The sequence below is a fragment of the Pinus tabuliformis genome, chromosome 8 (assembly GCF_031772625.1).
Source record: "Pinus tabuliformis cultivar Carrire ecotype Pingquan chromosome 8, CPIR1, whole genome shotgun sequence".
In the NCBI taxonomy this organism is placed as follows: domain Eukaryota; kingdom Viridiplantae; phylum Streptophyta; class Pinopsida; order Pinales; family Pinaceae; genus Pinus; species Pinus tabuliformis.
In genome coordinates, this window is record NC_142294.1 from 1881433836 (window position 1) to 1881450924 (window position 17089).

The following is a 17089-nucleotide window of genomic DNA, read 5'->3' on the forward strand; positions in this document are numbered from 1 at the left end:
CATCGAAGACCCTGTGCACTTCGCCATGTGAAGGTGAAGCTGTGATACACCATGAAGACACCCATCACCCAATAGCATTGAAGCTCAACATGCACTTCAACAACAACATGAATGTACCAACACTGCCATGTCGAGTCATGTCACCCACATCTATACTATGGGATATGTTGTCAATCAATGTGATGTAACATGGAAGTCCAAGAGACCCACTTATTGAACAAAGAGTCATGTAAGTCAAAAAGTCATGGAATTCAATGGTTATGAGGGTAGTCGAACAACCATAAGGGTTAGTTTCACCCTTGGCTATAAAAACACCCTCGTTTGTACATGCAAAGTACTTTTTCACCTCATCTCCTCCCACATATCCAAGAGATTTTGTAATCTTTTATTTGAGGAGTAAGTAGTGGCTCCAATGCCCCTCACTCGGGGTTAGTGATGTATGGTGTAACAATGTGTCTTGGAACTTTTGCTTAATTTAGAAGTCTATTAACAGTCCAACACATTTTCATGCATGTATTGTATTTGTTGTAAGACTAATATTTAACACTTGTAATGCATGTTGCTTTAACCTGTGTTCTACCTCTGAACTATTTCACTTATTGTAATACATAGTCTATTAATGGAAATGTGTTCAACATGTTGTTAATTTTGTATTGCCCATGCAGATTACTCTCCCGGACATCAGACAAACCTTTCACATGAATCTTGTTGCAACAACCATTGCACTCGTTTGGACTCATCCGTTGAGTGTTGTACGTGTTATCTTACCTTATATGTTGTGACTGCTGCATCCATGTGGACTGCTCCTCCCGAATTTGTGCACATCTTGTTGTGTTGTGTGTTCCTAGTAGATTTGGGACTGCATCCCAACTAACCTGGGACTCACTTTCACCCTCTCCCTTTATAGCGAAAGAACCATTGACACAATTGACACTTACACTCACTAAGCATGTGAACCTCACTTCCCAAAGACAAAGCAGACCACTCTCTTGTGCTAACAAGAAAGAGTTGAGGAAAATCCTTAAGATAATGGCAACCGGGCCATCATACCAGATGTGAATCCCACACCAAATGGTGCGAGGTCTAGCTGGGACTTCATATCGGGGTGATCCCCTGAATGTTGGTGGGTCTAGCACCATCAACAGGTATAAAGGGGGCAAATAATCACTTGTTTAATCAAGATAAGTTATGAAAACTAAGGCCCTACAACCGGTTTCCTCAAAAGGAATAACCTTCCCCACCAAAATCAATAATGGAATGGAAAATAACACCACAACCCTTATTAAGGAGCATAAAGCTAAGAAGAAAATGAGAATAAGAACTTATTGCACCAAATAAGTAGAAGGTGTGAGTAAAATGCCCTAGATGTCCTCATTACGAGTGACAAAATGTTGCTCCCTAATGGTTCAATTTTGCTAGCTAGTAGGAGTCTCGAATCATCCACAACAATATCTTTAGTGAACTGTGAAAATAACCAAGATGGAGAGATCTCAAGAGAGTGATAGCAAAACACCAAATAAATATCTTCTATTAATGACTTCAAAAATGTTCTCCAGCGAAAATAATTTTCTTTTCTTAATATGCCATTCTTCTTGAACTGACCAACTGGGAATATGTCATGAGAATGCTTCGGCTCTCGATACGACCATCCCGCCTGCAAATCGCTTAAGAACCCTAATCACACGCCGCCTCTGACAGCTTAAGCTCTCGACGCCACTAGACTCCTTCTGGAAGCCTGCAATGGCAAAGACTACAGGAGGGGAGAGCTCCACCTCCCCTCCATTGGACACTCCAAACTCTGACAAGGAACAGCATAGGACGCCTTTGACCCCTTCTGGCGCAGTCCCTGAAGCTGAGCAGGGAGGAAAAAGGACGGAAGGAAAAGAGAAACCCACAACCCAGACTGATGAGGTAAACACAGAAAAAGAGGTGCACAATAACGCTTCGTCGTCACAGCCAAAGGCGACCTCGGCCACCTGCATCCCGAAGGCTGCAGAACGTATCAAGGTCGATCTGCCAAGCCACCGCATCAACGGTGAGATCCAATACATGCAGGATCATGCGCTAATAGGAAAGTTTCTTGGATTCTGGCCTACTGAAAAGGCATTGCAGGGCTGGATAGCCTCAAAATGGAAGCCCAAAGGACAAGTTACCCTGCAGCTTGGACCGAAAGGCTTCTTCACGGCCATCTTCCATTGTGTGGAGGACAAAGCGCGAATATTCGAAGGCGGCCCATACTTCTTTAACTCTTCAGGACTTTATCTCACGGAGTGGAAACCAAGATTTAACCCTGATAAAGAAGACTTTAGCTGGGCTCCTGTCTGGATAAGAATGTATTCCCTCCCAGTGGAATACTGGAAAGAAGAAACGCTGGCAAATATCGACAACAAACTTGGGACCTTCATCAAAGTTGCGGCAGAAACAAAAACCTGCAAATACACCTCGTATGCCAGGATCTGCGTTCAGATGCACCTAACCAAGGCCTTAGCTGATTCGGTAAGTCTCTTTCACGATGACTTTGAATGGACACAGCCTTTAGATTATGAGCACATCCCCTTTCGCTGCCGCAAATGTCATGAGCATGGCCACCTCTTCCGAGACTGTCCTCTGAACTCGCAATCTAAAGCTTCATCTAATGACACTAATAAAGACTCGGAAGGTTTCACCAAAATTCCCACCCGCCGCAGGCATGCCAAGAAAAGCCAGGTTGTCTCTGATAATGCCATCAAAGCAGATTCCCAGAACAGATTTACTGTGCTTGCTTCTCAAGATCCGCAGGACCAACCCAGCTCTGACCCCTTGGAGAAGTTTTTTATGCCTTCATCCTCCCACAACCCCTCAGCCCCCATGCAGTCCTCAGATCCCGCCTCTTCTCACCACATTCCTAACCCTCCTTCGGATAATGCAAAATTGGTTTCAGATCATAGTCTTTTCCCCTCTTCCCAGGGGAAATCTATGCTAGATAATAAACAGCAAGCCGCAGCCATGGATCTAGATGCAGCTCTAGCTCTCAGTCTACAGGAAGACGCAGATGAGGAAGACCAGAGCTCCCCTATCATCATGGAGGAAGATCAGGTGGATATCAGCTTAGATGGTCTTGACATCTTCAAACTTGAAACGGCATGCAAACAAAAAGAATACAACTCAATTCCCCCCTGGCAAATAGACAGACTTGAAGGAGTCCTGACCAAAGTGCAGCACAATAAAAGTCTTGGCATACAAGGAGGAAGCCCCTGGGACGGAAAAAAGGCACTCAAAGAAACCAAGAAAAGGGGACGAAAGACAGACCTCCAGAGGACCATAATAGTAGGTGAAATACTTGTGGAATCGGGGCGATTCCCTAAGTTGACAAAGTTCTATAAACCCAAACCTCAGTTTACATGAAGCTCATTTCCTGGAATGTGAGAGGACTCAACAGCCCCTCAAAACATCGAATGATCAAAAACCTGATTCAACAAGAAAAACCATCCATAGTTTTTCTTCAAGAGACAAAAAGCAGCAACACAGCTATTGAAAGAATTCGAAACAAGATTTGGGCAGGTAGCAGCTCTATTTCAGTAGATGCCTCTGGGGCCTCAGGCAGACTTGCCATTCTGTGGAACCCGCAGACTATTTCATTATATGATTTCCATGCCACCCTTCATCTTATCCAAGCTTCCTTCCACCTCATCGGCACCAATATCCATGGGCATCTCACAAATGTGTATTTTCCGCAGACAATTCAACAAAAACTTGATCTTCTGGAGACAATCTCCATCCTCAATGAAAATAGGCAATTTCCCCTCTGGATCGGTGGCGGAGACTTCAACATCATAAAATCTATGGAGGAGAAAAAAGGAGGCAGAATCAGGCTCGACAGTGATAGCACTGGCCTCAGAGAATTCATACAGAACAATCAACTCATGGATATTCCAACCTCCAATGGAATTTTTACTTGGACAAATAAGCGTCGAGGCATTCACCACATAGCCTCAAGGCTCGATAGGTTCTTCATCTCGGACAATGCAATCCACCTGGGAGGGGACTTCAACGCCTCCATCATTCCCCAAGGAGGATCCGATCACTGGCCAATTTTGCTACAATGGTCCAGGCCAGGCACTTGTTGCAATAGACCTTTCCGATTCGAAGCCTTCTGGCTCACAAATACCAATTTCAAGACAGTGGTAAACGAGGCATGGAAATCTTATATTCCGCCAGAGGGAGCAAAGATGTATCAATTCCAACAAAAGCTGAAAAACTTAAAACAAGTCCTCAAAGTCTGGAATCGCACACATTTTGGTAACATACAGGAGAATCGCCAAAGATTGGAACAACAAATGAAAGCACTTCAACAAACTTTCATTCTAGAAGGCAGAACAGATGAACAAACACAACAGGAGCAGATCCTTTGGAATCAAATTGAAGAGCGCGGGAAACAAGAAGAAACTCTCTGGCGTCAAAAATCCCGAATTAGCTAGCTAAAAGAGGGGGAGAAGAATACAAAATTCTTCCATAAAACCACAATCCAAAGGCGAATGCACAATAACATTACATTCATAAACAATCAACAAGGGGAAAGAGTTGAAGCACATGAGGATATGGAGAAGGAATTCACAGGATATTTTAGGGATATTCTCAAGGAGCCCACAGGTAATAGGGATGAAGCAATCAGAACCATCACGCAACACATTCCTCGAATCATAACGGAGGATCACAATAATAAACTGCTTCAGCCCACGTCTCTAAAGGAAGTCGAAGAAGCCATGGCTCAACTTAAAGATGGCAAGGCTCCTGGGCCTGATGGCTTTACAGCCAATTTCTTTCATGAATTTTGGGAGCTCATTAAAGCTGAGGTTTGGGAACTAGTGGAGGAATCCAGAATCATGCACTGGATCCTCCCTGCCCTTAATTCCACCTTTATAGCATTGGTTCCCAAAGGAGAAGAACCAAATAAGCTGGAAAAATATAGACCAATAGCGTTATGCAATGTTATCTACAAGCTTATCTCAAAGGTCATAGCGAACAGGCTTAAACCACTCCTTCCACTACTCATCTCTCCAGAACAGACGGGATATGTAGAAGGTCGGCAGATCATGGATGGAATAATTCTATCAAATGAGGTAATTCACTCATTAAAGCTTCTCAAAAAACTAGGTATGATTCTAAAACTAGATCTCTCTAAAGCCTTTGATAAACTCAGTTGGAAGTACATTCACAAAATGCTTTTGGCTTTTGGTTTTAGTGCAACTTGGACCAGATGGATCATGAACCTTATCTCCTCTCCCAGCTTCTCTGTCCTGCTGAATGGTTCACCCTCATCTCCTTTTCGTCCCTCTCGTGGCATTAGACAGGGGGATCCACTTTCACCTTTTCTCTTTGTTCTAATGGCAGAAGGGCTCAGCAGGCTTCTAAAATCTGTTGTTTCCTCCCAAGCTCTAAAAGGTATTTCCATCCATGGTCTCAATCCTCAGTCTCATCAGTAGTTTGTTGATGACACCATTTTATTCGGCCATCCTTCCTCGCAAGAAGCCTCTGTCTTCAAATCTTTACTCTCCCTCTTCTCCGACGCCTCTGGCACAACCATAAACGCCTCGAAATCTCAACTCTTCTTCTTCAACACCCCCCCCCCACTATGCAAAGGAATATTGCCAGAATTCTGGGGTTCACCATATCCCATCTGCCTTCCAAATACCTTGGGGCTCCCCTATCTGACTCTGCCATCAAACATGCTTCTTGGCGGTCTCTCCTTGATAAATTAGAATCAAAGCTTTCATCATGGACTTTCCGTGCTCTAAATATGGCAGGCAGACTCGTCTTAATCAAATCGGTCTTACAAGCAATGCCATTGTATCTTTTTTCCATCATGGCAGCTCCAAAATGGGTCCTTAAAGCCATACGTAACCTTCAGCGCAACTTCCTATGGGGCTCCTCTGGACTGAATAGAAAATGGGCTCTTGTTAACTGGAAAGAAGTCTGTAAAATCAAATCAGAAGGAGGGCTAGGATTAAGGGATCCTCTCCAAAGCAACAATACAATGGGAGCACGAATGTGGTGGAACTGGATCTCCAAACCTCATTCACCATGGGCCAGATTATGGCAAGCAAAATATGCCCCGGGAAGTCAATGGAACGATCTCATAAGAATCAACTCCACAACCCAAGGATCACCCATCTGGAACACTGCAAAGCTTCACAGCAATTTCATTCAAGAGCACAACTTCTGGGAAATTCACTCAGGCACGACAGCAAGGTTCTGGGAGGATTCGTGGCAGCAACTCCCTAAACTAGCAACTTTATTTCAAAAGCCTCTTTGGCAAATTCGTATGCAACAGGCGAACCTCACCCGTGTCCACCAATTCTGGCAACAATCCACGCATCATGACTTCCAAATCTGGAAACCAACTAGCCTCTGGGAGATGGACTGGCAGGGAGAAACGTATTCTGACATCGATCAGGAACTCACATACAGAAGAATTCGCTACTCCAACCATCAGGACAGACTAAGATGGGGTCATACACCCAAAGGAACATTTACCACTAAAAAAGCTCATCAACTGAGCTATTCAGACATCCAGGCAGACAAGGATCAAATATGGGGAAAAGTTTGGCTACTAGGTCTATGGCCCAAGATTTCAACTTTCTTATGGCTTCTAAGTAAAAGGCGCATACTCACCTGGGACAACTTGATAAAACGGGGATTCATTGGGCCATCAAGATGCCCAAATTGCAATCTCAACTCTGAGACCATCAGTCATTTAATGGAAACATGTCCGCTAGCTAAGCAACTTTGGGAGAAAGTTGAAAAATGCAACATGAGATCGGACGCAAGGATGGAGGATGTAACAGAAACTATCAGGAATTGGACTAAGAACCCGTTCAAAAGCCAGCTTCTCAACTCTCTGTGGAGTCTTATTCCAGGCTTTTTGTATTGGATTCTCTGGAAGGAGCGAAACTACAGAATCTTTAATAATACCTACCGGTCAATAGACGCTCTGTGGCTTATCTTCAAAAAAAAGCATTCAGGAAACCTTAGCCATCAGGACGTGGTATGATACAGACATGCCAGAATCTCAGCAGGAGCGCAATATATTGAAAGAATGGAATCTAGACCTTTCCTCCTTAGCCAAGGTCATCACCCGTCCCTCAATCAGCTCCACCTCCCCGTTATCCTGGTCCCCACCCGCTACCAACTCATACAAGCTGAATTTTGACGGGGCGGCCAAAGGTAATCCTGGGCCTGCCGGATTTGGAGGAATCTTCAGAAGCCACACAGGAGCATTATTGCATATATACTATGGATCAATTGGTAAAGACACCAACAATGCAGCAGAATTGGAAGGACTCTGGGAAGGGATTTGCATAGCAGAACAAAAGCACTTCTTCCCTCTTGAGGTTGAAGGAGACTCTTTCATTCTCATAGCCGCTGCTAAAAGATTACAGGTAGGGGCTACCGCAGTCAAGATCGCATCAAGTTGGAGATTGCTCAGTAGAATGGAATCACTGGAGGAAAAGCTAAAAAATCCCCAAAGCATAACCTTCCAGCATGTAAGAAGAACAACAAACCAGGTAGCAGACAGAATGGCTAACCAGGGCATATCTCAGCAAATACCATACTTCTCAGGTTCACTGGACATGGTAGATGATGACCAACTCAAAAAGGACTGCATCTCTTTGGTGCAAAAAGATCTCTCCCTCCCGGATGCGGGTGTTTAATATGCAGCGCAGCCCACAGGTGGTGCGTCACATGGGCATGTGTCAGCCCGGACGTGCCACGCAGTACCCTGCAGCCTGTTTCATATGGGCGAATGCAGGTGATCCTCCGCGGGTGTTATTACCAGTCTTGTCTGCCTTTATTGTCCTCCTGCAAATCTGTGCGATGGCGCTTCATATGCCGGGAGCCTCTGTCACATTCTTGCATTCATTCGAAGCTGCTGGGCACTCCGCTGCAGCGTTGGAGCATTCTCTGGTGAGGTGGGGGATTGCGCAGGGACATTCTTGCTCTGTGGCAAACTTAGCAATGCAGAGGGAGCGCCTCAGAATGAGCAGCCGACGAGGAGGCTCTCGGGGTCGGGCTTCAGCTCGGAGGACCGCAATTTCTCCTTCTTCCTCTGTCGAGGTAACATCTGACCAGCATTGCTTCCATGGTAGAGCAACGGGACGTGGCAGCGCGCCTGGGAGCGGAGATATACCAGAATGCGGACATGCAGCGCATCCCACAGTCAGGTATAGAATACCTTGCACACTGGCAAACTCCACATTCATCATATCTGTTTCTGTCGAGCATTGTGGCAATCTCAGAGGTCAAGCTGAAGCAACTCAAGGAAACCCTCCACTGGCTCAAGGGACTGTGCCCATAATTGATATGCAGGTGCCCACAATTGATCTGCAACACCCTACTAGGGAAAGTTCCTCCCCAGCTACTCATGCTGCCCTTGCGGGCCCAAGCGAACTGGCTCAGAGGATCCATACCAGCTCGGTGGTCCCTCTCTCTGACTTGGATGACTCCCAGCAATTTAGGGGCAGGGTGGAGGAAGAGCCCTATACCACAGACGATGATTAATTCAACCAATCAGTTCGCTCTCAGCAGCCTGGAAAGGAAAGCTACACTCTGTTTTCGTACCTTGTTATCTGTATGTGTTCGGTTTCAGTCTGGATTTCAAAATCTATGTGTCGGCTATAAGGATTCATATGTTTATCAGTCCTTGATCAAGTAATGTCATGTGTCGTTATGTTAGTCTGTCACAGCATGTCCATGCTCAGCATCCAATTTTTATACCTGTTCAATTTTGGGTATGTATAAATTTGGGCAAACTGTCAATCTTTCGACAGGAGTTACAGGGCCATGGCCTTGTTGTAACACTGATGTAATTTTTTGACTTTTTGTACTATAATAGAATAGGCTGATTCAGGAAAAAAAAAAAAAAAAAAAATGTTCTCCAGTTCACAACAAATTGGAATGGGAGGAGGGCCTTTATTTATGGACTCGGGAATCAGGATCACAACTCCTTAACATTCTTTATTCCTTACATCTAACATGAGGAATAACTTAAAAGTAGTTTTTTATCCACAAAACTTGAAGAATGAGTCAAAATGCAATTAAATGATGTGTTTACATGCTTGAAACCCTCATAAAAGAGGTGGTAAAGTTTTCCAAAGGGGGAGCTCCTCCAAAATATTTTGATAAAAATCTCAAACAATTCTCAATGACCCTCAAAATATGTCTAAATTACCATGCCCATACCTTATTCCAAATCACTTCCATGAAGCATGGGAATGATTTTCTAGGTACAAAAACTAGTCATAAAACCCCCAACAAGCAAAGTGAAATCAAACTTATAAGAGGGTCAATTTGCTTTAGAAGTACAACATTCCACTTATAATGTTCTTGGGATACTTCATTTAGGTGAAATTAATGTCCCTTTGTCCACTTTATTCTAACATCCACCGAGAAAGTCCAATGATCTCTCCAAAAGTGCAAAAAAAAATCTTTTAGGTGGACACATGGACAAAAGAACCACTTTCCTAAGGAAAATAAAATGGCATAGTCTAATTAATAGAAAAATTTGATTTCTTGGTTGAGATCCATCAATAATGTAGAAATTTAATGTGTAGTTTCAAAATTACTCATGAAATTTACTAGATCACAAGACTTGAATCTACTATACTCATCTACAGAGGGAAAATCATGATTGAGAACACGAATCATTAACATGCATAAAGATTCAACACACATACATAGAGATTTATCTAGGAGAAAGCAACTTCTCAAAACCCCTTACTATCTGTATTGCATTAATCAAAGAATATGGATAAATACAATATGCTCTGCTCAAGCTTGAGCTTAACCTGCACATGTATCTTTAATCCTTTGCTTGACTGACTCACTCTGGCCAACACTTAGCTAATTTTCTAGCCCTCCAAGCTCCTAATTCCTTGTAGTGTTCCCTTCTGAATTAGGCCCCTATTTAATAGGAATTTTCCTCATTTGGATTACACAATTCCTTTAGGTCCTTCTTTGGCTGCATGCACCATTTATACAACTTGAACTAGTTTACAATTGATAGTACATTTCCCTTGAACTCCAATCTCATCTGGGTAACTCAAATTCTCTACATGAATGAGTTAATTTAGGTTGATTGATCAACTAATTGGATTGATCACTTAGTGTGAAAATTGTTACACACCCTTGTCACTCCGTGTGAAAAAATTTACACACCTTAGTCACTGGGTGTAAAAAAAGTTACACACCCTTCATTTGACCTCCACTAGTTTTACTAATAGTGAGAACTAGTTACACTGACAATAATTCAAATTAACTAAAATAGATTGCTACAACTTAGCAATCAATGATTTATAACTGAACTCAAGTGTTTCCAACTCGAATTTACCGAGTTAATTCAGTGACAAGAGCCATGTCACCTCAATTAACTATCTCCAAGTATTATGATGAAATTGAAATTCGAATTTCTCCTAATTTAATCAAGGAAAAAATAAATTAGGATTTCCTGCTACATTTTCAACACTCCCTCTCAGCAAGAAATGGATTCACATCTACTCTGATCTAGCACTTTTGGAATTTACTGCATGGAATACTTCTCTCTATTGCTGCTACTACTGCAACATCTACAACTAAGAAGCATCCAAAAAACAAACTAAATCACCTTTGTCTACAACTGTCTACTAGGAAAATTGTGTTGTTATTGACTCTGCTACTAAGCCTCTTGCTCTGTTGTTAACACTCTTATGCACTCCTTAGTATCTGAGTGACACTAATCTTTGTGTTATTGAATATTGTGGGCCCCCATAGCAAGGTAATGATTCATGAGACAAACTCACCTCAATGGACCCTGCCTAAATTTCTGCAACTCTTTGACTAAGGATATACATTTCTCCACCTCACTCTTGGAGGTATAGCTGCATGTGCTTCCTCTTCCCACTTGGCTTGAACTCTCCTCCTATTGGAGGTCTCTGACTAGTCCGCTTCATCATCATCCTCCCGGTCAGCCCAACTGCCAACCCACTGAGGCTTCCTCTTGAGAGTCAAATCATGCTCCCTCTCAACCACAACATCTATAATCCTTGCCTTTCTCCTCAAGGTTGTTCATGAATATTCCTCTCATGTTTAGAGGCTCTCGATCCTGACACCAAATTTCTTTATTTGACATGAAGAAAGATGACTGAGGTGGGCCTTCCCATCTATGAAGACTACCTCATACCCTTTGTCTTCAATCCTCACTTTCTTCATCGGTTCAAGCTTCTTGGCTTCATTTTTATTACTGAATAGCTCATTGAGAGTCTTCCACATAACAAAGTGAGTCTCTTTTCCATGTATTTGCAAGACTATGTGATCTCTCACACCCTCCAAGATGATCCTCTTGGCTCTAGCTACACACTTCTTCCAATCTGCTAGATTTTGAGCATGAGCTGCTGCCAGTTCTAGATATCATTATCAATGAATTCCTTCAACCCATTATCTTCCAACATTGCTTCCATGTTGTCCTTCCAAGAAACATAATTCGAGATTCCCTCAAGGGCATACTCGAATCTTAGTCCATAGAAGGCCATCCTGCTAGCTCTGAAGAAATGATCCTTCAAGTTTGATCCTCCTGTAATAACAAGTTCAAAATCTCTTCTCTATTCTGAAATATGCTCTCATAACATGTAGAAATTTAATGTGTAGGTTCAAAACTGCTCATGGAATTTACTAGATCACAAGACTTGAAGCTACTCTGCTCATCTCCTGAAAGAAAATCATGATCGAGAACACAAATCATTAACATGGATCAAGATTCAACATACACACAAAGATCTATCTTGGGGGAAGTAACTGCTCGAAACCCCTTACTATCTTTATTGCATTAATCAAAGAATTTGGATGAATACAATATTCTCTTCTCAAGCTTGAGCTCAACCTGCACCTGTCTCTTCTATCCTCCACTTGACTGACTGACTCTAGTCAACACTTAGGCAATTTTCTAGCCCTCTAATGTCCTAATTCCTTGCACTTTCCCTTGGGAATTAGGCCCTTATTTAACAGGAATTTTCCTCATCTGGATTGTGCAATTCCTTTAGGTCCTTCTCTGACTGCATTCACCATGTGTACAACTTGAACTAGTTTACAATTGATAAAACACTTCCCTTCAACTCCAATCTCAACTAGATAACTCGAATTCTCTGCATGCATGAGTTAATTTAGGTTGATTGATTAGTCAACTAGATGATCACTCGGTGTGAAAAAAGTTACATACCCTTGTCACTTGGTGTGAAAAATGTTACACACACTTATCTTTACCTCCACTAGTTCTACTAACAATAAGAACTAATTACACTGACAATAACTCAAATCAACTAAAATAGATTGCTACAAATTAGCAATCAACCGTGTAGAATTGAACTACTGAGTTAATTGAGTGAAAAAATCCATTTCACCTTAGTTAACTTCCTCCAAGTATTTTACTAAAATTGAAATTCGAATTTCTCCTAATTTAATCAAGACAAAATCAAATTAAGAATTTCTTGTTGCATTTTCAACAAATACAGTTTGGAGCAAAATCATGACTTCTTGTTATTTAAAATGCACTATTGATTGCATAAATAGATTCAACACCCTAAAAAACTCTTGAGACACTCAAACTTTGTAGATTAAACAATTTAAACATATAATTCTTAAAATCATTTAATAAATTTTGACCAAAATTAATTAGAAAAATTACTCACAAAAACCATGAAATAAAATTATAATTAAATATTTACTATACACATAATATAATATAGATAACTATATTTATATTTGTATGGTATTTATGTTGATTCTCCCATGAAGATGTTTATAAGATGATTAAGATGTTAAATAATATGTAAAGATTGTTTTACTACTAAATTTTATTGTTTTAAAGTGCATTCCAAAGCATAATAGTAGGTAATTGATTTTAGAATAGATGGGTTTGCACGTTTTTAATTACTATAAATAGATATAACGTATATGGTCTATTTATAACGTATATGGTTTAATATAACGTAAATGGTTTAATAATTAATAATTAATAATTAATAATTAATAATTAATAATTAATAGGAATTTGAAAAAATATTATAATATTAAATAAAATATTAAAAACCTTTTTAAAATAAACTAGAGTTTGTTATAAAAAAAATTGTTTGATTTAAAGTTGGTTTTTTTTAAAGGTAAAGAAACATATTAACAACTTAAGATTTAGAGATATTTTGTAATATGACCACTATTAATTGGTAATTATAGGTGACTTGATTTTCTTTGAATTATAGTGATGAGTCAATTTATATAAAATTGATTGTCTCTATTATTAATTTGATAATTGAATTATGATAGACTTTCCCGTATAAAAAATAAAAAGATGAAAAATAAATAATTAAAAAAATTTAATATTCACATAGTAAGTTATTTTAAATTTTATTAAATTGTTACATATGGAATCATGAATTTTTCCAAAATAATTTATAAACCATATATATCTATATATATATATATATATATAATTGGTAACTAGTTTAGATATTTATTTGTATAATATAAAATTGATTTTGATTTTGATTATTATTTTTATTATAAATTCTATATAATTCTAATATTCTATATAATTCATTAATAGGCTTTAAAATGGTTATATAAGTTTTAATTAATTATTTTATTAATCCACTCATTATAATTTCTTAGTTTATAATAATTTTTAATTAGTTAGTTTAATATAGTTAATTTTTAGGGATTTGAATAGGACCAAATCATTAATATTGATATCTTATATAATTCATTAATGGGGTTATAAAGGACTTTAATAAGTTTTTATTAATCAACTTATTGTAACTTATTAGTTTATAATATCAAAACTAATTTTTAATTTCTTCAATTAGATTCCCTTACCTTTTTTTTGTTCAAAACATTTTCTAATTTCTTCCATTAGTCAAACTAGGTGTTAACCCTAACGACTAGTTAAGAACCCTCTACATTTATTTATTACATTGCCTAGTTCCTCATCTCGCTGATACGAAACATATGGACGAGCATTTTTCTTATTTGATTTTTGCCAAAAATATTGATACAATTATTATGGATCACAAAAATTTTAATTAAAAAAATAAATAAAATAAAAAAATTCATAAATTAAACAAATTTTTAACCAACATCATTATTAAGAAATATTCTAATAATATATTTTATCACAAATCTTCACCATTAAAAAAACATTATATATTTAATTCATTTTATTATTAATTAATAACTTATTTTAATCAGAAATAAAATAAAATTTATTACATTTTATTTCGATGAGCCACATGCACAATAACTTAGATATTGACACAAATTTTAAAAACATTTTTTTTTTTTATCATTATTCGACTTCCTCATTTTTCTCCTGAGCGGAATTTCGGAAAATTAGTTTTCTTTAAATGCAATATAAACGCATTTAGTTGGAATAAATCTATATTTATTAAGTATTTTTTTAATAATATTATAATAATAATTTGTTTATATATATAATTTCTTAAAAATGTATTTTATATTATAATTGCAAAATTATATTTTGCAAATTTTTTATTTATAGGCAAGATAAAGTTATAGACTTTACCAGAGTGTAGAGTGTTAAAGTAATTGTAAGCAAAATAACATCTTAATCTTGATCCACACCACCCATATTGTGTCTAAGCTTACCTACATTAAACCAAGAGTAAAGTGTATTAAGAGTAAGTGTACACTTTAGACAAAATTTAACGAACATGGAGAATTAGTCTTGTGGGGGAAGGGGTTGGGGACGGGTGGTAGTAGTTAGACTAAACAATTAGCTGTGGCAGGGTTTGACAGATTGACATCTAAGTTTAGATGTGGGATGAACCTAAGTAGCTTAACCCAATTAATAGAGATCATGATGGTTTGGGAGCTACTTGTTTTTTATAAAAGTTGAATCCTCCGCTAAGCAGTGAGCTATAAACCCTCTAGTTGAGATTAGAGACAACTTGATGGAGTTCCTCTAGTTTAGATTAGAGACAACTTGATGGAGTTGACGACAATGCTCAATCAAAATGGCCATTGTGATATTCAATTGGGCTACCAACATATCCTCTCTAACTTGTAACTAGCATATACTCTCATGTAACCTCATCACTTCCACATTACAGACTTGGGGGTCCTTACTCTTGTTAGAAGTCATTGTAAAGGCCTCTTCAGAAAACAAATCGGTTACTAAATCCCGAACCTAAGTGACTGTAAGGGAAAGTTGTGTGGTGGGGATCGTTTCTGGTTGTAGCGGGGAAAGTTTGTTGTTGAGTGAGTGTAAATTGTGTAGTGAAAACAATTTAGCGTTAGTTATAACTTTGTAACATGATTAATAACCTTTCATTCCTCATAATTAAACCCGCCCGCCAAAGAGGCATCAGCTCATTAATTGGCATTTGACTGCCGACGAATAATTAGTTTAGAGATGAGAAATATGATCTTTGATATTTAAATCTGCTCTGCTCCAACCATATTCTCTCTTTTGGTGTAGGAATAAATGTGAGAAGTTCAGGCCTCCTCCTCTCCATTGAATTTCCAATTCAAACATTATCATGATTTTGATGCCGTCTTTCTCTGGGTTTTCTTTCCACTTTCTGTGCTCTTCATGTCAGATGTCTTGACTTATGTCCTGCTCTGCTCCGTCTTACTCTCGGATAACAAATAACTACTAGCAATTGTCCCAAAAGGTACAAAGAGAGGCCGATAGGATTATTAAATTAGAATTGTTGAATTTCTCTAGAAGAGATGTTGGTTCAAGCCTAACGGATGAGCAATTTGAGCTAGCTAAAGGCCTTACTAATTACACTATTGTTTGAGTCTTGAAGTCTGGAGCGACTTTGCTCGAAATTTTCTGTCTCAAGGAAAGTATGTTAGGAGATTTTTGAAAACGTTCAGAAAGGATCAGTGCAAAGACGCATCGGTGCCTTTACAACAGAATACTAGACTTCAAAATAATTATGGTTCTAAGAGTTCGATGCAACACTGTATAGAAAACTAGTTGAGAGTCTAATTTACTTGACTACCAGTAGGCCCGATTTGGCTTTTGCAGTCAGTTTATTGAGCCAATTCATGTCAAAGCCCCTTGAGAATCATTGGGTTGCAGCGAAAGGCATCTTAGGTATCTTCAAGGAACCTTAGACTTTGGTATTAAATATACTAATTTGTTTGATGTTAGATTGACAGGATTCTCAGACTCAGGTTGGGTTGGAAATATAGATGACCAACAATCCATAACACGTTATGCATTCAACATTGGGTTCGGGGTTATTGAATTGAGCAGCGACAAGAAGAACAATGTACCCTTATCTTCAGCTGAAGCAGAGTATCAAACAATGTGAGGAGCAACATGTGCGGCAGTTTCATTGAACTAGGATGTTAAAGAAGAACAAAAGGATGCAACAGTTATCAGGTGTGACAACTAGAGCTCAATCAAACATGCAAATAATCCAGTGTTTCATAAAAACACCAAGCATATTGATACATAGTTTCACCTTGTTAGTGAGAAGGTTCAGTAAAAGGAAATCCATATTGAATATTGTAATACTTGTGATGATGTTGTAGACATTTTTACTAAGCCTCTTGTAAGAATTAAATATGAGTTATTTAGGGAGATGTTAAGAGTGTTATGGAACCCTTTCTCCATTAAAAGGTAGTGTTAAAATTAATGGACAAATGTATTCTTGGAGAGAGTTTGTTCATTAGTTTCATGTGAGACTTGGATTAGGAATTTGTTCCTACATTCCAAGTGGCTGTTCTAACTTCCTTATTTGATTGTAAACTATATATTCTTGATTTTTATTGAGAAGATCGTAGATCGTTCCGCTAGAGGCAGTCTCCAAGTGAAGCTCCTCACCTGAGATTTGCTATGTTTAATGAATAAATTCTTTTTCTTCCATTTTTTAACAATTACTTCCATAAGTTGCACCGCCGAGTAACTGAATCTCCGATTTAGCTTCTTGCATAAACACTACCTTGTCACCTTGTAAGTAACGATGAAGAAGATATTTCAAGATATGTGTAAGTGTTTCTTATGTTTCCTTTTGGATAAAACTCATATTCTTTAGAGAAGCTCAAGAGGTCCTAA

General features: G+C 38.8%; 1 protein-coding gene across 1 annotated transcript; it reads left to right on the forward strand.

Moving 5' to 3' along the window:
* Positions 1 to 3380: 3380 nt before the first annotated feature.
* On the forward strand, positions 3381 to 4457 carry LOC149243908 (uncharacterized). The gene has a single exon (XM_089371341.1). It carries the CDS (start codon positions 3381 to 3383, stop codon positions 4455 to 4457), a length of 1077 nt encoding a protein of 358 aa, XP_089227467.1.
* The last annotated feature ends 12632 nt before the right edge of the window (positions 4458 to 17089 follow it).